This window comes from Haliotis rufescens, unplaced genomic scaffold (genome assembly GCF_023055435.1).
Source record: "Haliotis rufescens isolate VD_foot unplaced genomic scaffold, xgHalRufe1.0.p SCAF_8, whole genome shotgun sequence".
Lineage (NCBI taxonomy): Eukaryota > Metazoa > Mollusca > Gastropoda > Lepetellida > Haliotidae > Haliotis > Haliotis rufescens.
In genome coordinates this window covers 43452526-43478345 of record NW_025964372.1, presented here as the reverse complement: position 1 = coordinate 43478345, position 25820 = coordinate 43452526, and the positions used below count along the sequence as shown (strand labels likewise).

Genomic DNA, 25820 nt, shown 5'->3' with positions numbered 1-25820 from the left:
ATAGTCTTTTTCAAATACAATTTAAAAAATGGTATATTCTGATCTGAAACTTTAAAAATATATTAATATTCCTGACATGAACTCAAGCACGGGTTATTGCACGCTTTCGCAGAGCTTGAACCGGTTCCTTGTTATTCCCGGAGACGTGACATGTTGAGAGTTACCTGCCCTTTGCCCACTGCTCAAGAGAGGGAAACACAAACCAGCGATGGCATCCACACCAACACAAACGAATTCCAAGCAAAGGTTAGATTTTGTATTAAAGACTATGTTAATGCTGTATTTCTATTGAGAAGATCAATAAAATCGATGATTGTCTGCTGTTTAGCTTCACGAATTAAGAGAAAAAGTACAAAAGTTTGTTGACAATGACAGGCCTTTCTAAATTCTACTCATAGTATGAGCGTGCTGACGAGAATTTGGGGAAAGGTCTTCATGTAATCTCAAGCACGTTGACCAGGGCTGGGACGAGTCCAAATTTACAACGTGGGTACCCACCCCCCTATTACCCGACCCTACCCGGGTACCCGCTATAGGTCTCAAGAGATGGGTACACATGTCCGATAGGGAATAGTTTGACAGTAGCTCTGGCAAAATGAATTTAGATACACGTATAAAACGATCTGGTCATACATACACTGAAGTTGACAGAAGTTTTATCTCTATTCAAACATATAATGTCAGAAGGAATGCGTGCCTAGTCAGAAAGAAATGCGAACATTAGTCACTTATAGTGTAACAGTGAAAGTCCTGGGCCCACTTGCAAAGCGATCTTAGCGCTACGGTGATCGTAACTCCCATACTTTAAAGTAACATAGGCTTTCAATAGTTGTAGTGCTAAGATCGCTTTGTGCATAATAATTTTTGCAATGAACAATATATCACGTGAGTAACCACGGGTCCGGGTAGTCCAGTGGGTACCTGGGTCCTACTAAGTACCCACCCAACCTGAGTACCCGAGTTACACGTCCCAGCCCTAACGCTGTCCTATTTAAAAATGTACAATTCCTGACACAACTTGATTGTTTTTAACCTGACAAAAGTGACACATTTTGATGACTAATAACATAAATTATAACCATAACAAGACTTAGTGTCTGCATGACATATAGGGGATTTGATAACTGATTTTGCTCTTTTGCTTTCAAAAGACCTTTTTTTCATTTTTAATACCTACCAACCTTCTCAGCCTTGGAAATTCATGCTATTCGTGATATTAAATTGTACTGACAAGTTAAAATCCAATGATGGTAGTCCTCATTGACTAGTAGCATTTGAGGGCTATAATTGAGGGTCCTGATGGGTGGGTCCCATAAGCAGTAAGCAGTAAAATGTAGGGTACTTTTTCATTAAGCAGTAACTTTTCTTCTTTTTCAATAAAATCGTCACGAAAAATTCCTAAATCAGCCATGGCAGGACATGGGACTTTTAATTCTGCTTTCGTTTCATCCTGACAATTCATATTTTTAATACCGGGTAAAATCTCAAATCGCTAAACATTCTAGACTGGTCCCCTGCGTCAGTTGCGAAGCCTGCTTTCTGTGGTGAAGCATTTGGGCCTTGAAGACAGACTGTTTTTGACCATTTTAATCATTTTATAATAAGCAGTAAATTATTCATTTACTTTAAGCAGTTATTTTTTGGTATTTTACAATAAGCATTTACGATAAAAAAAGATGAATTTTACGTTTACGATAGTGTTTGAAGTGTTTTTTACTTTAAGCATTAAAACCCATCAGGACCCTCATAATTCTGAACCAGTTCTTTATCGGTTAATGCTTCGACTTTGCTACAAATTGGAACTGAATAAAACTGACAGAAAAAGTAAACATTGTGTCCTCATATAGCTGGAATCACGGACCTATATAACCTATATTATACAAGTCCGTGCTGGAATTTAGCAAAAGGCTTTGAACTTGAAGCCAAGTAATACTATCCCTGTAGGTAATACTCACTTATATTGACACTGTTCTTGAGTGAGGATGGTTTAACATCATTTTTAACCATGTTAACAGTATTTCAGTTACATCACAGTGTGTTAGCTTCATCATGTTGATATGTTTGGAAAACCGGAAGCGATGCCTTAATTAACATGATTAATATCTGAATTCTTGATTTTAGCAGTCGAGGAAGACAAAGTCAAGGTAACTTCAAGTCTCCCCTTGGTCAGCTGTTCAAGTCTCCGGTAGGTTTGAGCATTAAGGAGGGGCGTGTGAGCACTGTTACCATGGTAACCGTTGTATGGTGTTTTATTATTTTGACATGGCACTGTACTTAATGGAATCTTGTCACAACAAAGCAAGAGTGACTCCGTGACATCCATACGCCATTTTAATTTAGAAGCCATGTAACAATGGTGGTTACATATGAAAGAACTGAGAATGCTGATTACAGAACACTTTTTATAATTAAAACTGTTCAGTTAGTTCTAAGGTTGTACATTACGCCTGCAGAAATATGAACATACAGTTGGTACTTTTTTTAAGAAAATGTAGCCATATTCATTTGCATATTGTATATTTTTTTTAAGGTAGCAAAAGGTTGACACCAAGGGGTAACTTAATGTGCTTAATCCATTACTGCAATCAGTTTAGCTTTATGTCTAAAAAGTTCGCTAATACAAATAATTGAAGCAACTGAACATCAACATGGGAAAATTCCCACACGACTCGGTGAATGTGTACATTCTTTCCTTAACTATAAAAAACAAGAGTAATTAACATGTTCATTCTATTCTTAATTTGATATGTGACCAGTATTCTAGAGCAAGAAGAAACTCTTTTCCCAAGCGTCTCGGTACCCCTCCCTCTATTGAGAATTTTATAAGACTCATGTCAGCTGAAAACGAACAAATTGTTGAAAACGAAACACAGTGTTGAACGGTAAATTATTATTAAATCTACTCAGCATGCAAATATATATACAGGATATTTCCATTGTATTATGGGCCGGTGGCATGAAGTACCGAATAAATTTGTCTGTGTCTGTCTGTTAATTTGATAAATTCAATGTACATAAATAACAGTAATATGCAATCGATGGCAATTGCTTCAAATTATTCTTGCTATTCATGAATGAGATACATATATTACTCAAAATAAATTAAAGAACACGCTTTTTCATTTGACTATCGCTAATCTGTCATGGCCAGTAGTGTGTATTCAAATATGCTGTGATTTGAACAAATGTGCTGACACAGTGTCATATTCAGTGGAAATTACACATGCAGTCTTTCCTATTTTCCAGCTTAGCTCAACGAGATGTCCTGCAGCCGAGAGTGGGGAGACGTTACAGGCAGACATTACTGCCCTTCATGCAAGGCTGTCCCAGGTAGAGACGGAGATTCGGCAGATGAACAACGAGTAAGGAGAGTTGATTGTCAAGCATCCTCCCTAACCTTGCAGCTTCTGTATATATCTCCAATCTCTTACCTTTGCAGATTACATATATATATCTCCATTCTCTCTTGATAGTGTTCTGGTGGATAGAGCACCTGCCCAGAACAGAAGGTTGGCAGTTCGACCCCCGACACATCATTCGAAATTTATGTTTAACTTTGGTACTTGTTGTTTCCCTGCCTGGCTTTCCCGACACATCATTCGAAAATATGTTTAAATTTATCACTTGTTGTTTCCCTGCCTGGCATTCCTGACACATCATTCGAAAATATGTTTAAATTTGGGACTTGTACTAACCCTGCAAGACATTCCCGACACATCATTTCAAAATATGTTTAAATTTGGTACTTGTTGTTTCCCTGCCTGGCCTTTCTGACACATCATTCCAAAATATGTTTAAATTTGGTACTTGTATTTACCCTGAGTGGCATTCCTAACACATCATTCCAAAATATGTTTAAATTTGGTACTTGTTGTTTCCCTGCCTGGCATTCCCCACACATCATTCAAAATATGTTTAAATTTGGTACTTGTATTTACCCTGCCTGGCATTCCCGAACATCATTCGAAAATATGTTTAAATTTGGTACTTGTTATTTCCCTGCCTGACATTTGGCATCAGGGAATAACACAAGGACTGGTCAGCTCAGAGATAGAACACTTTGTCTGAGTGGGGTATTCATGTTAAGCTGTGCCATGGTATCTCATAATCATGAAAATAGAATGGAGATATAGTACACCAGATAAATGAGGATGACACCCAGCATGAATACTGACTGTTATCTTACCTTGTATGAAGATACTTGTTTCTGATTGGTTACTGAATGTGCAGTTTTATCTCATGTTCTGCTGACTGATATGGAATAAACTTCATACACCCCACTGGGAAATGCTGAACTAAGGTCACGCACCAGTTTAATTATGTTAAACTTGCACATAGTGTATTTTTGTATTGTTTGTTTGTTGTTTAACGCCCTGCTACTTGCACATAGTGTATTTTTGTATTGTTTGTTTGTTGTTTAACGCCCTGCTATTCCAGCTATATAACGACGGTCTGTAAATAATCGAGTCCAGACCAGACAATCCAGTGATTAATATCATGAACATCAATCTATGCACTTGGGATACCATGACATGCATCAACCAAGTTGGCGAGCCTGACCACCTGATCCTGTTAGTCGTCTCTTATGACAAACATGGTTGCTGGAGACCTATTCTAACCCAGGTAATAGTCCATGTTCCTCTTTTCGGTAAATGATGAATGCAACTGCTTCATTGGGTACTGTGCTGGGTAGTGTAGTGCAGGTACCTGTGTAATATATTTGAGCCCCCCAAGCCCTCCAAGCCCTGAGAATAATTATGTGATCACCATGTTTCTTTACATGAAATGGGTGGTGTTTCTGTGGCAAGGCACAGGTGATACAGGGATATATCGAGACCTGCGAGGCCGATATCTGGCCCCATCTGCATCAAATGCCAGTAGAAATCCCAATTCATTGATAACATGGTTAATAATAGTTATAACTGTTGGTAAGGGTATCTGTATATCACTGATAACAGGTTTGGTTTGTTGTTTAAGGCCGCACTCAGCAATATTCCAGCTATATGACGTCGGTCTGTAAATAATCGAGTCTAGGGACCCCTTAGGGATCTAACTGTCAAATTTTAAAAGTTAGATCCCTGCTTAGAGGGATCTAATTAATTCTTATACCAAGACTAGAACTGTATTGTTCCACTATACGGTATCCCAGTGTTTTTTGTATTTGTTGCTGGTATTCCTTGCATTTAGATGGTTCATAAGTTATTCAGAGGTTTTGCTAGAATGGTACAGAAAATATAGTTGATTTTCATGAACTGTTTCTGTTACCATGGTTACAGTGGGTACAGACAGGAGGAGCTTCAGTCACACATAGAGAAACTGCATGAGTACAACGAGATCAAAGACACAGGGCAGATGATCCTCGGCAGGATAGGTAAGCTGTAGAAACACCACCCAGACTTGTCCGCCGTGTAGCTCTACCACAGGTGTAGAAACACCATCCAGACTTGTCCGCCGTGTAGCTCTACCACAGGTGCAGAAACACCACCCAGACTTGTCCGCCGTGTAGCTCTACCACAGGTGTAGAAACACCATCCAGACTTGTCCGCCGTGTAGCTCTACCACAGGTGCAGAAACACCACCCAGACTTGTCCGCCGTGTAGCTCTACCACAGGTGCAGAAACACCATCCCGACTTGTCCGCCATGTAGCTCTACCACAGGTGCAGAAACACCATCCAGACTTGTCCGCCGTGTAGCTCTACCACAGGTGCAGAAACACCAGCCAGACTTGTCCGCCGTGTAGCTCTACCACAGGTGCAGAAACACCACCCAGACGTGTCCGCCGTGTAGCTCTACCACAGGTGCAGAAACACCATCCCGACTTGTCCGCCGTGTAGCTCTACCACAGGTGCAGAAACACCACCCAGACGTGTCCGCCGTGTAGCTCTACCACAGGTGCAGAAACACCACCCAGACTTGTCCGCTGTGTAGCTCTACCACAGGTGCAGAAACACCGCCCGGACTTGTCCGCCATGTAGCTCTACCACGGGTGTAGAAACACCACCCAGACTTGTCCGCCGTGTAGCTCTACCACGGGTGCAGGAACACCACCCAGACTTGTCCACCGTGTAGCTCTACCGCAGGTGAAGAAACACAACCCAGACTTGTCCACCGTGTAGCTCTACCGCAGGTGAAGAAACACCACCCAGGCTTGTCCGCCGTGTAGCTCTACCGCAGGTGCAGAAACACCACCCAGACTTGTCCGCCGTGTAGCTCTACCACAGGTGTAGAAACATCACCCAGACTTGTCCGCCGTGTAGCTCTACCACAGGTGCAGAAACACCATCCCGACTTGTCCGCTGTGTAGCTCTACCACAGGTGCAGAAACACCGTCCCGACTTGTCCGCCATGTAGCTCTACCACGGGTGCAGAAACACCACCCAGACTTGTCCGCCGTTTAGCTCTACCACGGGTGCAGAAACACCGCCCAGACTTGTCCGCCGTGTAGCTCTACCGCAGGTGAAGAAACACCACCCAGACTTGTCCGCCGTGTAGCTCTACCACAGGTGTAGAAACATCACCCAGACTTGTCCGCCGTGTAGCTCTACCACAGGTGCAGAAACACCATCCCGACTTGTCCGCTGTGTAGCTCTACCACAGGTGCAGAAACACCGTCCCGACTTGTCCGCCATGTAGCTCTACCACGGGTGCAGAAACACCACCCGGACTTGTCCGCCGTGTAGCTCTACCACAGGTGCAGAAACACCATCCTGACTTGTACTACAGGCATTACAAACATGATCTATACATACCGTATTCGACGTAATAAGCGCCCCACTCTAATAAGCGTCCACCGGCGATATTTGCTAATATATTGGCTGGTGAACAATCCCAATTAGCACCCCTTCCAATTGATCAATGTGCACAAGACTTATTTATTCTCGTATAATACATGTGTTATATGCATCCTTAATCATGGGAAATTAAATTCTGGAAAAATATATCTGTCGTATATAAACATTTCAGGCTGTCAGCATAAACCATGAAATTACGATCTTTCAACTCTGTTGTTTTTCACTAAAATAATATTCTAATAAGAGCCCCCTATTTCTAATTTTGAGAGCGCCTTGGGCGCTTATTATGTCAAATACGGTATGTGAAGTATGCACAAAAGCGATGGGTTCATGTCAGGGGTCCGGAAAATTTAAAATCCCAGTCGGACATTTGCATTCAGGCCACGCCCCCTTCAAATAGCATATTTTTGTACAACTTTTCACACACATTACAAGTTGTTACGTACAGTGTTCCCTCGTTATTGAGCGCTTCGGTTATAGCGCGCGGTAAAGCATAGCCCCCAAAATTGACTAACATTTTTAATAAACTCAAGTTTTCCAATAACACAATGTTTTTCCCATCTCAGAAAACATTATCAGCTGATCACCGCGATCACATAACACCGGAAATACCAGTCAACAAATCCGAACTGAAGTACGCAATTTAATCCTATCATTATAATATCTGGTGATAAAAAAAATTGTTCACGGTTTATCTGGACTAGAGTTTGCAATATATTTGATTAATTTTATTCAATATTTCATTCAATAATTATAATGATGTTTACAATAATTTCGGCGAAATCGTATGCGAAGTGATCGGTAGATCGCACAACTCACTGTTATTTACAGCAACCACGGTCAGATTACCGCTATTGACGCCTTGAAACGAACTTTTGTTGCAAGAGAATTGATACACATATCATAAATGCTGTACCATGACTCGCTAAAAGTCATATTTGAGGCAGTTTGACTATTAAATGTCAACATAACGTTTTTCGCAATTGAAATACATGTTGCGCGGGAAGTCCCTACGGTGACTGGTCAAAATCGTTACATACGTAAAAAAATATCCTGCATACCATCTGTACCAAGTGCTACGCTTATGATTCTTATAATTTTAAGTATATATGATGGAAACTGCAACTAAAATAACACGATATTGGAATATATTATTCCGGATAAATTAAATTTCATATTCAATTTTTTCCGACCATTGCATCAAAATTCTTTGAAGTTGTATCATTGCGTACGTTTTAACTGAATCACCAGTAGATTGGGAGGAAACGTGTGCACAGCTGATTGCTAGTTCCGGCTTAGTTTACGAGAAAATACACACAGTAATCTTAATCACTGCATATAAAACAATGCCTTGGAGAGCAGGAAATACATATATATAATGGTAAATCATCATAACTAGAAATGTTTTATATCAAATTCATACTTTTATTGACCAATATATACCTGATTATTCACCTGAATTCGCTGAAGGGATACGATAACGCTCACCAATTATTTGAACCCCGAAGGTAGCGTTGTTTGTTTTTTAAAATGTCCAGACAGAAAAATTTAAATGTCCGGTAAGCAACATTTTAAACCGGACATTTGAGATTCCCAATCGGACATGTCCAGCGCATATGACCGTTTCCGGACCCTTAGTTCATGTATTACTATCCAAACATATTGCTACTGTGAGCTTATGAATGTAAGCAAATTAGAAGTCACATGAAACAGAATTTTAAGCAGAATTATGTATGAAACAAGTCTACTGATTTGGGTTTAACACCGCTTTTAACAGTATTACAGTTATATCACGGTGTGTCTGCTTAATGTGGGAGGAAAGCCCGAAGTGATGCAGGTCTCAGACGTTTACCACTTTGGTGAAACCCACGACCATGGGTATGGTGCTGACAAATTCTGAAAAGACATTTACAAATATTTTCAAGCACCTGTTGCATTTTCTTGTATTTATTTCTTGCAGCAACAATGGAAGCTGTGAGAACAAAGGACCTGTATGAGAAATATGGGTTAGAGTTGGAGGATTGACAGAACTTGTGTGATGTCAGCTTTTATTCTGTCCGAGTTGTCCTCGAACCTCTTTTAGATATGACCTGAATGGACTGTCCTATTTGGCCAGGAACCTCTATTAGATGTGACCTGAATGGACTGTCCTAGTTGGCCAGGAACCTCTATTAGATGTGACCTGAATGGACTGTTCGAGTTGGCCAGGAACCTCTATTAGATGTGACCTGAATGGACTGTCCGAGATGGCCAGGAACCTCTTAGATGTGACCTGAATTGACTGTCAGAGTTGACCAGGAACCTCTTAGATGTGACCTGAATGGACTGTCAGAGTTGGCCAGGAACCTCTATTAGATGTTTCCTGAATGGACTGTCAGAGTTGGCCAGGAACCTCTTAGATGTGACCTGAATAGACTGTTCGAGTTGGCCAGGAACCTCTTAGATGTGACCTGAATGGACTGTCAGAGTTGGCCAGGAACCTCTTAGATGTGACCTGAATGGACTGTCCTAGTTGGCCAGGAACCTCTTAGATGTGACCTGAATGGACTGTCCTAGTTGGCCAGGAACCTCTTAGATGTGACCTGAATGGACTGTCCTAGTTGGCCAGGAACCTCTTAGATGTGACCTGAATGGACTGTTCGAGTTGACCAGGAACCTCTTAGATGTGACCTGAATGGACTGTCCGAGTTGGCCAGGAACCTCTTAGATGTGACCTGAATGGACTGTCCGAGTTGGCCAGGAACCTCTTAGATGTGACCTGAATGGACTGTTCGAGTTGGCCAGGAACCTCTTAGATGTGACCTGAATGGACTGTCAGAGTTGGCCAGGAACCTCTTAGATGTGACCTGAATGGACTGTCCTAGTTGGCCAGGAACCTCTATTAGTTGTGACCTGAATGGACTGTCCTAGTTGGCCAGGAACCTCTATTAGATGTGACCTGAATGGACTATCAGAATTGGCCAGGAACCTCTACAACATAATGCCTGAATGCTTGGTCCTGCTAAAACCTCTTTTAGATGCAGCATTAGATTAAAGGCTCTGTGAAACTTGACAGTAATCCTGTTAGATTGGACCAGAAACTTGTTCTGGGCTTCAGCTGATTTGCTTGATACTATCTGACATGAGGTACGGTTCCTGTCTCCTCCTGTTGGACGATGCAGCCTCTATACTGAAGGAATGTTATTTGATTTGTTGTTCAAGATTATTGAATTAATGTCTTTCATTCTGCAAATTCGCATTTGTTTACTTTTAAATAAATGTATTAAACTATGAATGTTTGGGTTCCCTACGCATGTTTCCTTGTAGCATCAGATGGATCTGTCATGTGTGTCTGTGTGTGGTGGATGTTGTGTGTGGTGGATGTTGTGTGTGTCAGTGTGTGGTGGATGTTGTGTGTGTCAGTGTGTGGTGGATGTCATGTGTGTCAGTGTGTGGTGGATGTTGTGTGTGTCAGTGTGTGGTGGATGTTGTGTGTGTCAGTGTGTGATGGATGTCATGTGTGTCAGTGTGTGGTGGATGTCGTGTGTGCCAGTGTGTGGTGGATTTTGTGTGTGCCTTGTGTGTGGTGGATGTCTTGTGTGTCAGCGTGTGGTGGATGTCGTGTGTGTCAGTGTGTGGTGGATGTTGTGTGTGCCAATGTGTGGTGGATGTCATGTGTGCCTTGTGTGTGATGGATGTCTTGTGTGTCAGCGTGTGGTGGATGTCTTGTGTGTCAGTGTGTGGTGGATGTTGTGTGTGTCAGTGTGCGGTGGTTGTCGTGTGTGCCTTGTGTGTGGTGGATGTCTTATGTGTCAGCGTGTGGTGGATGTCTTGTGTGTCAGTGTGTGGTGGATGTCGTGTGTGCCAGTGTGTGGTGGATGTCGTGTGTGCCTTGTGTGTGGTGGATGTCTTGTGTGTCAGCGTGTGGTGGATGTCGTGTGTGCCTTGTGTGTGGTGGATGTTGGTCTGTGCCTTGTGTGTCAGTGTGTGGTGGATGTTGTGTGTGCCAATGTGTGGTGGATGTCGTGTGTGCCTTGTGTGTGGTGGATGGCGTGTGTGCCTTGTGTGTGGTGGATGGCGTGTGTGCCAGTGTGTGGTGGATGTCTTGTGTGTCAGCGTGTGGTGGATGTCGTGTGTGCAAGTGTGTGGTGCATGGCGTGTGTATCAGTGTGTGGTGGATGTCGTTTGTGCCTTGTGTGTGGTGGATGTCGGTCTGTGCCTTGTCTGTGGTGGATGTCGTGTGTGCCTTATGTGTGGTGGATGTCGTGTGTGCCTTGTGTGTGGTGGATGTTATGTGTGTGTCAGTGTGTGGTGGATGTTGTGTGTTGTGGATCTTGTGTGTGGTGGATGTCGTGTGTGCCTTGTGTGTGGTGGATGTTATGTGTGTGTCAGTGTGTGGTGGATGTTGTGTGTGTCTTGTGTGTAGTGGATGTTGTGCGTGCCTTATGTGTAGTGGATGTTGTGTGTGTCAGGGTGTGGTGGATGTCGTGTGTGCCTTGTGTGTGGTGGATGTTATGTGTGTGTCAGTGTGTGGTGGATGTCGTGTGTGCCTTGTGTGTGGTGGATGTTGTATGTGCCTCGTGTGTAGTGGATGTTGTGTGTGCCTTGTGTGTGGTGGATGTCGTGTGTGCCTTGTGTGTGATGGATGTCGGTGTGTGCCTTGTGTGTGATGGATGTCGGTGTGTGCCTTGTGTGTGATGGATGTCGGTGTGTGCCTTGTGTGTGATGGATGTAGGTGTGTGCCTTGTGTGTGATGGATGTCGGTGTGTGCCTTGTGTGTGATGGATGTCGGTGTGTGGTGGATGTTGTATGTGCCTTGTGTGTGGTGGATGTTGTGTGTGCCTTGTGTGTGGTGGATGTTGTGTGTGCCTTGTGTGTGGTGGATGTTGTGTGTGGTGGATGTTGTGTGTGCCTTGTGTGTGGTGGATGTCGTGTGTGCCTTGTGTGTGGTGGATGTCGTGTGTGCCTTGTGTGTGGTGGATGTTGTGTGTGCCTTGTGTGTGGTGGATGTCGTGTGTGCCTTGTGTGTGGTGGATGTTGTGTGTGCCTCGTGTGTAGTGGATGTTGTGTGTGCCTCGTGTGTGGTGGATGTCGTGTGTGCCTTGTGTGTGATGGATGTTGGTGTGTGCCTTGTGTGTGGTGGATGTTGTGTGTGGTGGATGTTGTGTGTGGTGGATGTCGTGTGTGCCTTGTGTGTAGTGGATGTCGTGTGTGCCTTGTGTGTGGTGGATGTCGTGTGTGCCTTGTGTGTGGTGGATGTCGTGTGTGCCTTGTGTGTGGTGGATGTCAGTGTGTGCCTTGTGTGTAGTGGATGTCGTGTGTGCCTTGTGTGTGGTTGATGTCGTGTGTGCCTTGTGTGTGGTGGATGTCGTGTGTGCCTTGTGTGTGGGGTATGTTGTGTGTGCCTTATGTGTGGTGGATGTCAGTGTGTGCCTTGTGTGTAGTGGATGTCGTGTGTGCCTTGTGTGTGGTGGATGTCGTGTGTGCCTTGTGTGTGGGGTATGTTGTGTGGGTCTATGTGTTGTGGATGTCGGTGTGTGCCGGATGTTGTGTGTGTGTCAGTATGTGGTGGATGTCATGTGTGCGATTGCATCCAAGGAAAAAACGATGACTGGTCAGCTCGGAATCAGTATACTATGTCCGTGTAGGGATCCATGTTACACTAAAGTATGGTATCTCAGTTTGTTTGTTGTTTAACGCAGTACTCTGCAATATTCCAGCTGTATGACAGCGGTCTGTAAATAAACGAGTCCAGACAATCCAGTGATTAACACCATTAGCATCAATCCACACAATTTGGATACGATGACATGCATCAACCAAGTCAGCGAGTCTGACCACCAGATCACGTTAGTCGCCTCATACAGTATCTCAGTGGTTCAGCACTTTAAAACCAGCATAAGTCCGGACAAGTACAATCAGTCTCTCACCACGCACCAATAATCTGGAATGCGACGTTAAACCCAATTTCGTAGCACCCCACTTGCGATGTTGCTCATGCTATCAGCCACTGGTTTGTTTGGTCACTTATTATTGGGATGGTGGGTCAGAGGAATCAGGAGGGTCACCAAAAATATTACAGTCTCTTTGGGAGATATAAAAAGATATTACACATATTTAGGAGGGTTTTGAAATAGTGGACATTTTATGACAAATAGTGTTTTCGCATTTTGTCATGAAGACCATGTTAAAGGACATGGGGAGAGTCAACATGAATGTGACAAAATGGGATTTTGTATCAAGATCAGATACTTTCAACTACAGCTACAAAGCCAGATATTTTTCTTTTTAAAACTATGAGTCTGAGTTTGTTTTAAGAAAAACATCTTGCAACAATGCATTTTTTGTTATACAAAAACATGACAATTTTTTCGATCGCAGCCCCCGTCCCCCAAAATAGCCAAATGGTGTGTATTGTTATTTATGCTCTCAACCATGTGTGTAATCAAGACTTGTTACATGGTTCCATGAAATTGCGGACTACGTCATTCAACAGGTCTCTCACTGCAGTAAACCAACATTGATGTGTTGAATGCATGGCAGTACTCAATGGTTCAATCTTGCTGGAATCAGAGCTATCCTCATGGACGTCATATCTTTCTTGCCCCAGTTAAGTCAAGAGCATGTTTTGTTTCATAATCTAGATTTGGGTTTTGAACACTTACAGCAAAGTTGTTCAACAATTGATTCGAAAGCACATAAATACAGGATTCGAGTTTTGCATCTATGAGGTCATCCACAGGAGCACTATCTTAACTCAGGCCATAATTTTTTTAATATTTGCTTCACAGACTTTTTACAGGAAACTACCTGTCAGTAGGTGAAAAAAACAGAAAAGCAATTCGATTTTTTTTTCTGCTCCACTGCAGGTTAGCTGGTATAAAAACATTAAAATGGCTGAATGGGGGACCCAGCTGTTGATTTAAACAATGAAAATCTGACGAATCAAACAGGAATACTATTGGGTATTTCTGTATCCAATCAATTTAAGGAACAACAAACTTTCTTTTTTTTAAAACTCCCATGTATAATATATGTCAACTTCAGTGGATCCTTATTTAAAAAATATATTTTTCAGGTGCAATATGCTACCCGGTTTCAGTTTATCAGCAGGATTTTAAAAAAAGGCGAATTCTGAAGAATGTTTTTTCATTACAACAAAATGTAATCAGCGGATCCATGAAGCAAGTGAGAAAAAATTGTGGCCTCATTGTCTGGCTTTGTGTGTAGGCAGTTGTATGTATTGCAGGATGTAGGGGCCATAACAGACCCATTTCACTGAGGGGCAGCAACTCACTGCAGAGTTGCCTCCCTTGGCTGTGGGGAACCACCCTGATTAGATTCTTGTCAACACAATGTCCATGGTAGACATCACCACTGTGGTACACCAGGGATTAACCTGTGCATCTCGATGCTTTACACATGGAGTTTCATTTACGTTTACAGAAGAAAACCGTTACGAAAATGCTGCTGAACCAAATGTGACTATGAACATACTGTGATCATACTGCTAAATTAAAATCAGAATTGTGTCCATTTGCTTTAAGCTGCTGGAAGAGGGTGCAATTGTCAAATTCCTCAGGTTGAGTCATATAAATAAAATGTGGCAAGCAATGTGCTTTTAAGTATGAAGTTGTGCTGGCATCTCTTAACCCCTGAACAAGAATATAAGTTTGCTAAAAGTACTGAATATATGACGACAGACAAATAGAATTTCAGAATATTCAGTGTGAGCTCAAGGTAGTACCTTCAGCGTAATCATCTATGTGTGCTGCCTAATACCTGAATCTCTTCGATGACTTAATGGGGTGGTTGGGTAGCCTACTGGTTAAAGCGTTCACTCCTCGACCTGGGTTTGATTTGACATGGGCACAATGTGTGAAGCCCATTTCTGGTGTCCCCCACCGTGATAGTGCTGGAATATTGCTAAAATTGGCATAAAACCATACTAACTCACTCATTGACTTAAACATCAAACCTTAACAGAGACTAAAAAATAAATAAGCAAGTCCGTTTGATGGTTGTTTTTAATGTTTATTGTACACATGAGAGTGAGTCTATGAGATGTAGAATTATAAATATGCTACAGTCTGTAAAATCTCGGAACTGGTAGAATAGACGACGACATGAGTCGAGACCAAAGACAATGAAACAAGTGATGTTGAACATCCTTTAAAACCACTCAGCTGTAACAATAAAAGTCTAATGTCATCTAGGCTAATAAACTGTGGAGAGGTGCCAGTGGGCCACGCCCCCTTTAGGGGAGACAACTCCCCCGTGGAGGAAATGTCCATGTAGCCCACCAAATCATGAAGATGATTATTGCTTGCAGTGGAATAAGTTACTTCTTGGCCTTCTTAGCTCCTGCCCTCTTGGTCTTTTTCTTGCCACCTGAAAAATATAAAACAATGTACATTCTATACATGCATCATCCTCTATTGTCCTATATCTTCACTTCAATATGATGAACCATTCACTACCATAACGTTTAGCAAGAGTCATCACCATCTCTTTTATCTGAACCTCTAAGGCGCCGCGATTCGCTGTGCAGAGTTGCGTCCCTTGGGCTCGCCAAAAACCTATGATTGTGGGTTCGAATCCCGGTTCGCCCCAATTATGTTTCTAGGTTTGTCAGCACCATACCCGTGCTCGTGGGTTTCACCAAAGTGGTAAACGTCTGAGACCTGCATCACTTCGGGCTTTCCTCCCACATTAAGCTGACACGCCGTGATACTGGAATACTGTTAAAAGCCGTGCTAAACCCAACTCACTCACTCACTCCGAACCTTATAACACAATCAGCTGCCTGTTCTTTACGTTCTGTTAGGCTTAACAAGAAGAATTGGTTGTTTTGACATTGCATTCTTTTTCACTGTTCTTTGTTGTTTTTTTGCCTTGTTAATCATACTTGAGAATTACATGATATATTTATGAATTAAGTCGAAACTCTCAGCATATAAACAGATTTTCTGTTCATTTTAATGATTTTCTTCTCGAAATCAATCCTCGCAGTTTCAAATCAGAATTCTGAAAAATGGAAAGGGGAGACAACTCTTACCGGCCTTCTTTGCGGGCTTCTTCTTCGTTGGCTTCTTTGCTGTGGAAGGAAAACAGAAAATTTTGATGTACATAATTTGCCCACAGCAGCTTGAAACATGGAGAAGACTTGCGAGTTAGTCCTTAAAAGGATACATTTCTATTATGAAATTACCCATACAAAATTCACAATTCTGAGCAAAGTCATAAGAATCTGGTACACAACACAGTCTTACTTTCAGTTTGAGTGAGTGCAATATTCCTGCAATATGATGGCAGGAACCCCAGAAATAGGCTCTACATATTGTACCCATGTGGGCAATCAACGCCACATCTTTGGCTTGATGAGCACAGCTTTAACCACAAGGCTACAGCTGCTGCCCTGTAAGCTGACTGATGTTCAGTAAATGCTATTCAAAGTGCAAAACAACATTGTACAAGTTTTGGCTGCATGTGAACTTTGCAGAATTATTAGAATGTGGGGGGTGGCCGGGTAGCCTAGTGGTTAAAGCGTTCGCTCGTCACGCCTAAGACCGGGGTTCGATTCCCGACATGGGTACAATGTGTGAAGCCCATTTCTGGTGACCCCCGCGGTGATATTGCTGGAATATTGCTAAAAGCGGTGTAAAACCATACTCACTCACTCACTCACTATTAGAATGTGGCCCATTGTCAGCTTATCTTCATCATCAGTGGTTACTAAACTTATCCCTGTTATTCCACTGCATGTTTGTACAAGAGTTAGAGGCGGCGTGATAGCCTAGTGATCAAAGAGTTTGCCTGGTTTTTATTTCACAAATTGACACAATGTGTGAAGCCTATGTCTGGTGTCCACCGCCAATATGTTGCTGGAATGTTGCTGGGTAAAACCAAAGTCACTGAGAGTGAGTGAGTGAATATGGTTTTACGCCGCTTTTAGCAATATTCCAGCAATACCACAGCGGGGGACACCAGAAATGGGCTTCACACATTGTACCCATGTCGGGAATCGAACCCTGGTCTTCGGCATGAGGAGCGAACGCTTTAACCACTTGGCTACCCGACCGCCCCCAAAGTGACTGAGACTGCATACTGACTGTTCAATGAAGGAGTCATTTCAGAATTGGGAGGAACATATTGAAGCACCATGCCCATTGGTCGATTAATGTGCACCATTCAAATGGAGAAATAGAATGAATTATTAATAGTGGTAGCCCACTGTTCTGATTAGGGCATGGATGGCCTAGTGATCTAATGTGCAAAGTTGCCTCCCTTAGCCATGCCAGGATCAGCTGATAGTGAACCCCAGATAATGATGCTCATTCTGTTGACACACACACACACACACACACACACAGTGGTATCGAATCCAGTGATGCTGACATAGATAGTCACTCCCATGCCTGCAGGTGTTTTTCACTGAAGCGGTCACCACGACAACCCGTTTCTTTGGGGTTTCCACCCATTGACACAGGTGTTGAAACAATGAAACATAAGTATTGTTCAAACCAGCATGAAACTCCCCAACTCGCTCACTGTAGTCTGACACTAACCAGGTTTCTTAGGTGCTGCCTCTGCCCCTGCCTTCTTAGGCTTTGTAGCTGCCATTACTGTTTAGCTGAAACACAACACATCATCATCAGAATAATAAAATAATAGTTACAACCAGCCTGACTGAGCCAGGATCACCCAAACCCTCTTTGCTTCATTTTTTATTTTAATCTATAAATAATAATAATAATAATAATGGGCCTTTTACATTGCGCTATATTACAACACAGGGGAAGAATACTCAAAGCCTACACTATTATTAGTTTTATTACCCACGTCACCCGACGCATGTACTAGCAAGGCAATACAATCACCTACCTCCCTTCCTCCCTTTGTCGGGAGTCAAATAACACATTGAAAACCTGCGGAGCCATTTGTGACACATAGAAGCCATGCAACCTGTCGCTATACATGCTTGATCAATATAAGAACATGTATGTCTTCCTCAATTATACAATTTATTATATCTCCATCTTACTATGATAAATACCCTGGACCACTCATGTCTCAAGCCAGCACCTTAAAACAGTTTTGCTTGTGTTTCTTCATGAGTTTGAAATAGTAGACAATAGACTGAAGGATCCATATCGATAGGGTGTCTATGCCTTTCTTCATGAAGCATACTGAGAAGTCAATAAGCATCTGGAGTGACAGAATCATTCGACAAGATGCCTACTTGTTGTAGCAAATGAACACCTCATTTTGGAGGGGTTATGGAAATTCAGATTAACCTACTTGCAAATGAACACCTCATTTTGGAAGGGTTGTAGAAATTCAGATTAACTGGTAGCAAATGAACACCTCATTTTGGAGGGGTTATGGAAATTCAGATTAACTACATGTAGTAGCAAATGAACACCTCATTTTGGAGGGGTTATAGAACTTCAGGTCAACTAGTTATGTACACCTCATTTTGGGGGGTTATGTTGTAACTGTTATAATTTCCCCTGCTTACATGACATGTGTGTTTAAGTCACATATGAAACATAAGGAAGTAGAAACACCATGGTATGTCCTTAGATTGGAATGCATATCCTAAGTAGAATAACCATAATAACTGCTGTATTCTTGCTGACATTCACTATGGCAACCACAGATATTCAAATGACAGGTCAGGACTGAAAGCAGGGAAATTTTAGCAGTAATTACAATGTTTACAAAAGCTAAAAAAATTGATTTTGCAACTATTGACTGTTACAATGCCTGTGAAGGGAGGTTTTGTTAGATTTCTCCAGGAAGGCATCAGCTGTTTGGGTTAATGTCACACCACAATATTTCTTACACTGTATGTGTCCTACGATAGGCACTTGTACCAAAGAAGTATTCATTCTTAGTGAAAGTTTCTTTCTCATGCCCATGCTACCAGCTGATATGAGTGTTATACAACCATCCGACTATCCATGCTACCAGCTGATATGAGTGTTAAACAACCATCCGACTATCCATGATACAAGCTGATATGAATGTCATACAACCATCTGACTATCCATGATACCAGCTGATATGAGTGTTATACAACCATCTGACTATCCATGATACCACCTGATACAAGTGTTATACAACTAACACAATTGAATGCCAAGTGTTTAAAGTCTAAGACCTGCATCGCTTCAGGTCAAGCTGGCATGCCATGACAAAACTGGAATACTTTTGAAAGTGCTACCCTGTCTGACGCTTGGCACTGAGGGGCTAAAACATGGACTGGTTGGCTTGGAGTCAGTATACTGTGTCGGAGTGGGGTATTCATGTTAAACTGTGGCATGGTATCTCAGTCCAAGCAGCCACACAAACACACACACGTAAATGTACGTTGCTATATAAGTGCAATATGGACGAAAACTTGGATGCAACGTTAAACGCCATTTTACCTCACCTTTGAAAGTGCACTCACTCATACAAGAATGCCATCTGGAATATGCTGAGTAAAGATAACAGCAGACACCACAAAGGAGGAAAACACTGCACTGATTTTGAAATACCCCAGCTCCAACTCTGAACAAACCATCCCTGCCTAATGCACACTGTGCGCGTTCATTGAATTTACACCCAAATCCTCTATCGACTGACTGGATAACTGGGAAAACAGGTGATCGCAACCACGCTTGACTTGCGTCCATCGTACTTTAGGACACGCCCACCTTTCATTCAGTACGTATTGTGCCCTTGACATTAACGCAACAACGTCCCAAAGCCCGATGCTAGCTAACGTGTGGATACACAGAGCCTATCAAATCGGAGAGCGTACTGTATCTGTAATATCAATTCAAGCGTTTGAATCGGAGGTTTCACTTCCGCGACCCACTCGAATACGGCCGTATTACGTGATAGCCAAGTGTTTGAAATCCGAGCCGATTTTGAATATGACTGTTAGTCATGTACATGTTCCCGCGTCAAGCTGATACCATAATAGCGGGGAGGAGGGTTGAATAACGACCGCTATTTTCAAAGCGCCATATCTTGATTTCAAAATTTGATCCCGCTAAAATTATAATTTTTTTTTTTTCAAAGATGTTTCCGAATTACCACAACCAAAGATCGATAAAACAAAGAAACACTTCATAAACAACAAAGAAAACTATAGACTATTTGAAGTAAACAATGATAGTATCATACAACTTCCACACGATATATGTAATGGAGGTTGCGAACGAAGTGAACACTACAAGCTAACTACGCCAAGCCGATATATACCATTGTATTGATTTGTTTGTTTGTCTTGAGCGATGACAGATGTCACAGCTCCAAGCGTAAACGTATGTGTTGTAGATCCAAAATACAACTAGCGTTGACAAGATAACCAGTAATCCCCTTTGGCCGATCTGCCACCTGCATTAGTGCTCTTGGGGATTGACACATCAACACATCCCCCTCATTTCAACAGTCTTTTCTCTCGCACACAAACATTTCCTACAGGTGATTATTTGGAGCATATTACTTGTTGATCTGCGTAAATCCATTGAAAAAGACACTTAAACCACACTCTTATCGTCGAGGAAGAGTTTGCGTAAAATTGTAAACAAACGCTCAGAAAAACAAACACACACAACTGAACTATCTCTTACCAATCGTTTCGTTCGTGTTGATTCAATGGACGCGCAAAGTAAAAATGGCGGCATAACAGGAAGAACGCTGCAGTAACAACTATTTTTCTACAAAATCTGACAGCAAAAACATAAATGAAACAATCAAAATCTATTCAGAAACAACTTATGCAAATACCTGCACATGCAAATTAAATAAAATATAAGTCTAATATAGATATTTTCTTACTGTATATTCACCCACTCTTTGTGTCGCTGATCACTTGCCAAGACTTCCCTGAGCTAGTACAGAGCGCACAACCGACGCTTTCGCTCAGAGAGCGGTAAACAGCTCTCAGATTGGATAAACCAATCAAAATCAAGCTTAGGACTTACTTAAATATTCCAGCCAATCCGAATCCAGGTTTTCGTTATATCCCAGGGAAATACCTTAACCGTTACTCCATTCTGATTGGTGGATTTGTGTTTGTATCCGAAAATAGTGGAATGCAGGTCATCGTACTACAAGCAACGTCGACGATGGATCGTCCTCTCCCACGCGTTAGGGGGTGACCCTATTCATGGCGCAAGTAACTTGATCGATAAGCAATGACTCAAACAAACAGGAGGACGATTGTTTCATTGAAGCGCGAGGCGTATCGATCAGTGCACGCGAAACGCTGGAGAGACGCGCTTGTTTGAAAAAGATCGTTTATGCAATTTCGGCTCCGATCTTTGTATTGCAGCAGACTTTATAGTTTTAATATCTGCCATTGTAGGACAAATGTTGCATTTATATCGCGATATCTTTCCACTAGTCAAGAACACACAATACTAGGAAAACCCCTTTCGATAGTTTGCATCGATTCAAGGCTAACCAGAAACATCGATCGAACTCGAGAATAGGTTGACGCGGTTGTATACTGCATAAAACTACTGCGCTAAATGCTACTGTTGATTGTAAGGTATAACTCAGATGGATAATGAGTGTGGTTAACAATAGATCGACATTTGCACACAACAACTACGCGTCTAAGTCCTCTCCATTGAGTATGCGTCACCGCGCAGCACAAACGAAAGCCCGGTTTGACAGACTTCTAAAGCGATGATAAAATATAGATGCCCATGACTGTGGCTCATATATAATAATTATTTCCTCTGCGATTTATCGAATTGATACTTTGCTGTTGAAAATATAATACAGCCGTTTTCTACAAGGAAACAAAGGGATATCTGATTGAATTGAAGCGTTGGCCGCGCGAACGCTCCTTTAAACACGCGCATTTGCGAGCCTTCTCTTAAATAACTATGGAACTATGCTATGGAAATGTGAATATGTTAGATGAACAAACTTGTATTGGTTACATTAGGATATTTATGCATAAGCATAGAAATGTTAACACGCTTTTCAAATCTTTACGTAAAATATTGCGTATTGATTTCCGTTTTGAAATATCTAGTATGCATATGATAGCATGTATTGAACATGCATGTTATTTGAATAGCAGCACAAAGCCTCGCGGCTTACTATGAATATTACCTGTGATCAACTGTGGGAAGGCCGAGATCACCTTTATTACCTGGCGGGCATAAACGCCACACCCACCAAACTGTATCCATGGCCCAACATAACAAATATACCCGCACACAAAGACCACGCAGTCGCGCACCTCCCGCCATTAGCTCGTTTGAATCTCATACAGTGCAAAATATTGACTTCATCAAGGGTTACCTTCAATGTTTTTTCAAGGTGATTTACGCTTCTACCTGTGTTGTGTTCAAGCGCATTATGGGATTTGGAAAGTGACTATCGGAATTTGTACATGTGGTTTGTGGACACGTATAAGTCTCATGTGTTGCCGAGATCTCATATTATCAACCTTGAAGGTGTTTGAAGAGCACGAGAGTCACTGTTATGACTTTTCGTCATCATTTGATTAACACACGAACAACAATTAATTACAGAAAATATACACCGGGCAAAATGTTAAGTTCTGCTCTGCCTTTATTATTCCTCGACCTAACCGGGTTTTGCGGGGGATATAGAAATGTTTTGCTGGGGGATATAGAAACGTTTTGCGGGGGATATAGAAATGTTTTGCTGGGGGATATAGAAACGTTTTGCGGGGGATATAGAAACGTTTTGCGGGGGGTATAGAAACGTTTTGCTGGGGGATATAGAAACGTTTTGCGGGGGATATAGAAATGTTTTGCTGGGGGATATAGAAACGTTTTGCTGGGGGATATAGAAATGTTTTGCTGGGGGATATAGAAACGTTTTGCGGGGGATATAGAAATGTTTTGCTGGGGGATATAGAAATGTTTTGCGGGGGATATAGAAATGTTTTGCTGGGGGATATAGAAACGTTTTGCTGGGGGATATAGAAATGTTTTGCGGGGGATATAGAAATGTTTTGCGGGGGATATAGAAATGTTTTGCTGGGGGATATAGAAATGTTTTGCTGGGGGATATAGAAATGTTTTGCGGGGGATATAGAAATGTTTTGCTCGGGGATATAGAAACGTTTTGCGGGGGATATAGAAACGTTTTGCTGGGGGACATAGAAACGTTTTGCTGGGGGATATAGAAACGTTTTGCTGGGGGATATAGAAACGTTTTGCGGAGGGATACAGAAACGTTTTACGGGGGCATATACAATCGTTTTGTTGGGGCATATAGAAACGTTTTGTTGGGGCATATAGAAACGTTTTGCGGGGGGATATAGAAACGGACTCTCTTCACGTTTTGTTGTCGGAACATAACTCATAAACCGTTCACTATATTCTTTAAAAAACTTTGTTTACAGGCGTTTATTGAATTGGTGTACTTTGCTATTCAGGAATTATAGAAATTTATGTTTTTTGCGTTTCCATGGCAACAAGTTGGACTTCAAATGAGGGTAGGGTTTGTTTCCGGTGTATAACTTTTCTGGCCGTTCAATAAGTCTTTTTGAAACTTTGCATCGATAACATGCATGAATGCATTGGACAGGTACTGTTTGCTCATCAGGAATTTTTTTAAATAAATGTTTTGCGTCTCCGAGACAAGTGGGACTTCGGGTCAAACGAGGCTTGGGGACGTCTGGTTAATCCAATCCAATCCAATCCGTTTCCCTGTCACTCATTAACTGTTTATCATTTGTGTGTGAAAGTTTGTAAACACGTCAGGCAAATGCTGAACTAACTGTATTAAAATCAGACCTTAGTGCTCATTGCTTCTCACCAAAGATCTGAGGACATTCCCTCACAGGTCACTGCAGAGCGAACTTTCGCGAACTTTGACCCGACTAATGAAATGACTTACATGAAGTCGACATTAGCCAATCAGAAAGCCTCTATCTCAAATTTTACGGCACTAAGTTCAAAATTGCGACTTCCATCCCAAGCCTTCACTTTTAAAAATTATTTTGACAAAGTTCTGTTTCAAAAGTGTATTTTGGAATGTTTAACAGAAGGCCGAGGTTGTATGGCGGTACTTGGGACGGGCTATGTAAGGTCTCTTCCGTTACAAATGGCTAGACCCGTAAAGATCCGGGGTCGAATAGGTCTTCAGCAACCCATACTTGTCGCAACAGGCGTCTGTGTTTGTCGAAAGAGGCGACTAATGGGTGGTCAAGCTCACTGACTTGGTTGATGCATGTCATCGTATCCCAACAACGTGGATCGATGCTCATGATATCAATCACTGGATTGTCTGGTCCAGACTCGATTATTTACAGACCGCCGTTATATAGCTGGGATATTGTTGAGTGCGGCGTTAAAAAAAAAAGAAAAAGCATGCACGTCGCTATATAAGTGCAAAAATCCTGAACGCGTCTTTACACCCCACTTCACACACATTAACCCACCTCAAACGGACACACCGTGATATAACTGGCATAAGCGGCGTTAAACATCACTCACGTATTTAAGGATGAGGTGTGAGTATGGTTTTACGCCGCTTTTAGCAATATTCCAGCAATATCACGGCGGGGGACACAAGAAATGGGCTTCACACATTGTACCCATGTCGGGAATCGAAACCGGGTCTTCGGCGTGACGAGCAAACACTTTAACCACCAGGCTACCCGACCGCCCCTATTTAAGGATGAATGAGATGTGTTTGACGACCCTTTGAACAGTGTTACAGTTATAGAACGTCTAGGTACAAGCTCTCTGTGGAAGAAAACCTCAACGTGATGCAGGTCGTAGACGTTTACTTGTTACAGAGTATTTTTTTATTTAACCTTTTATATAACTTTATTTCAGTGACAATATGTTAGTCTTTTGATGGGGGCGACTTTAAGGTTCTCCTACATCAAATCAGAATCAGTCGTCGCCTTCAGTGCAGATTTGGGGCGGACGGGTAGCCTAGTGGTTAAAGCGTTCGCTCGTCACGCCGAAGACCCGGGTTCGATTCCCGACGTGGGTACAATGTGTGAAGCCCATTTGTGGTGTCCCCGCCGTGATTTTGCTGGAATATTGCTAAAAGCGGCGTAAAACCATACTCACTCGCAGATTGAATCATCTTGCAGCTTGGGTGATTTTGTGTAAGACTTTTACGTTTATTAAATGTACATCCATCCAGTAAATAAAGCTGACCATGTTTTTCTGTATTTTGTGGTGTCTTTTTTTAACATGATGACTGGAATGTGACCAACTGGGGGTGGCGTGTTTAGCTGCCTGTAAGCCTACACGGAAAGGGAGCTTGTCAACTTTGTTTTTTATTGCTGCTTTAAGGCCTGACTGTGACTGTGTACAGAAATTGCACATGTTATGCTTAGGTTTTTAAAAAATAAATATAACTTCACTTCAGAAGCCTATGAGAAAACATTTGGTTGTGTGTAACCGTAACATTGACAAAGGGGCGCAACTCTGCCAAGCGAATTGCGGAGCGTTCGGCCTGTGGATCACGCGAGAGCTCCAATATCTCTCTCCATGAGCACCCGAGGACAACCTACACACAGCGCTGTACTATAATCTTGAACTCCCGAGAAGCTATTCAGATTTTGTTTCTGACAACATAGAGACTTGTTCCGCCCATCTGTTTTTGTCAGGACACCCACTCGTGAAGCGGCGGACACCAAGAATGACTTCACACATTGTACACGTGGGGATTCGAACCCAGGATTAGGAAGTGTCGAGCGAACGCTTCAACCTCAAGGCTATACCCACCACTCCTGGCCATCCTCGTTTGTTTGTTGTTTAACGTAACACTCAGCAATATTCCAGCTGTATGACGGCGGTCTGTAAATAATCGAGTCTAGGCCAGACAATGCAGTAAATGACATTATGAGCATCGATCTACGCAATTAGGATACAATGACATGCATCAACCGTGTAAGCGAGTCTGACCACACGATCCCGTTAGTCGCCTTTTACGACAAGCATGGGTTGCTGAAGACATATTCTAACCCCCATCTACACGGGTTCATCGTCATCTTTACTATGTGGACATCAAAAGAGAAAACAGAAGATCGACTG

The 25820-nt window shown here is 42.2% G+C and overlaps 1 protein-coding gene and 1 long non-coding RNA gene across 3 annotated transcripts; one reads left to right on the top strand and one right to left on the bottom strand.

Moving 5' to 3' along the window:
• The first annotated feature begins 170 nt into the window (after window positions 1-170).
• Window positions 171-10081, top strand: LOC124151943 (DNA repair protein SWI5 homolog). Of its 2 annotated transcripts, none has more exons than XM_046524649.2 (5): window positions 171-246; window positions 2125-2185; window positions 3247-3362; window positions 5277-5371; window positions 8753-10081. In XM_046524649.2, the coding sequence occupies exons 1-5, from the start codon at window positions 209-211 to the stop codon at window positions 8815-8817; spliced, it is 375 nt and encodes a 124-aa protein (XP_046380605.2). In that variant the 5' UTR covers window positions 171-208; the 3' UTR covers window positions 8818-10081. The 2 variants fall into 2 exon arrangements, with proteins under 2 accessions (XP_046380605.2, XP_046380604.2); XM_046524648.2 differs by having other exon boundaries at window positions 2122-2185.
• Window positions 10082-14784: 4703 nt separating this feature from the next.
• LOC124151942 lies at window positions 14785-20740 on the bottom strand. The gene is made up of 4 exons (XR_006863430.2): window positions 20608-20740; window positions 17340-17404; window positions 15830-15868; window positions 14785-15162 (listed from the first exon to the last, which is right to left on the bottom strand). It is a non-coding gene; the product is annotated as an uncharacterized LOC124151942 (long non-coding RNA).
• Window positions 20741-25820: the final 5080 nt, after the last annotated feature.

Coding starts and splice junctions, on each gene's coding strand:
- LOC124151943 (XM_046524648.2), top strand. CDS start 209: ATGGCATCCACACCAACACAAACGAATTCCAAGCAAAG. Junction 2,186..3,246: donor GTCAGCTGTTCAAGTCTCCG/GTAGGTTTGAGC, acceptor CCTATTTTCCAG/CTTAGCTCAACGAGATGTCC. Junction 3,363..5,276: donor ATTCGGCAGATGAACAACGA/GTAAGGAGAGTT, acceptor CCATGGTTACAG/TGGGTACAGACAGGAGGAGC.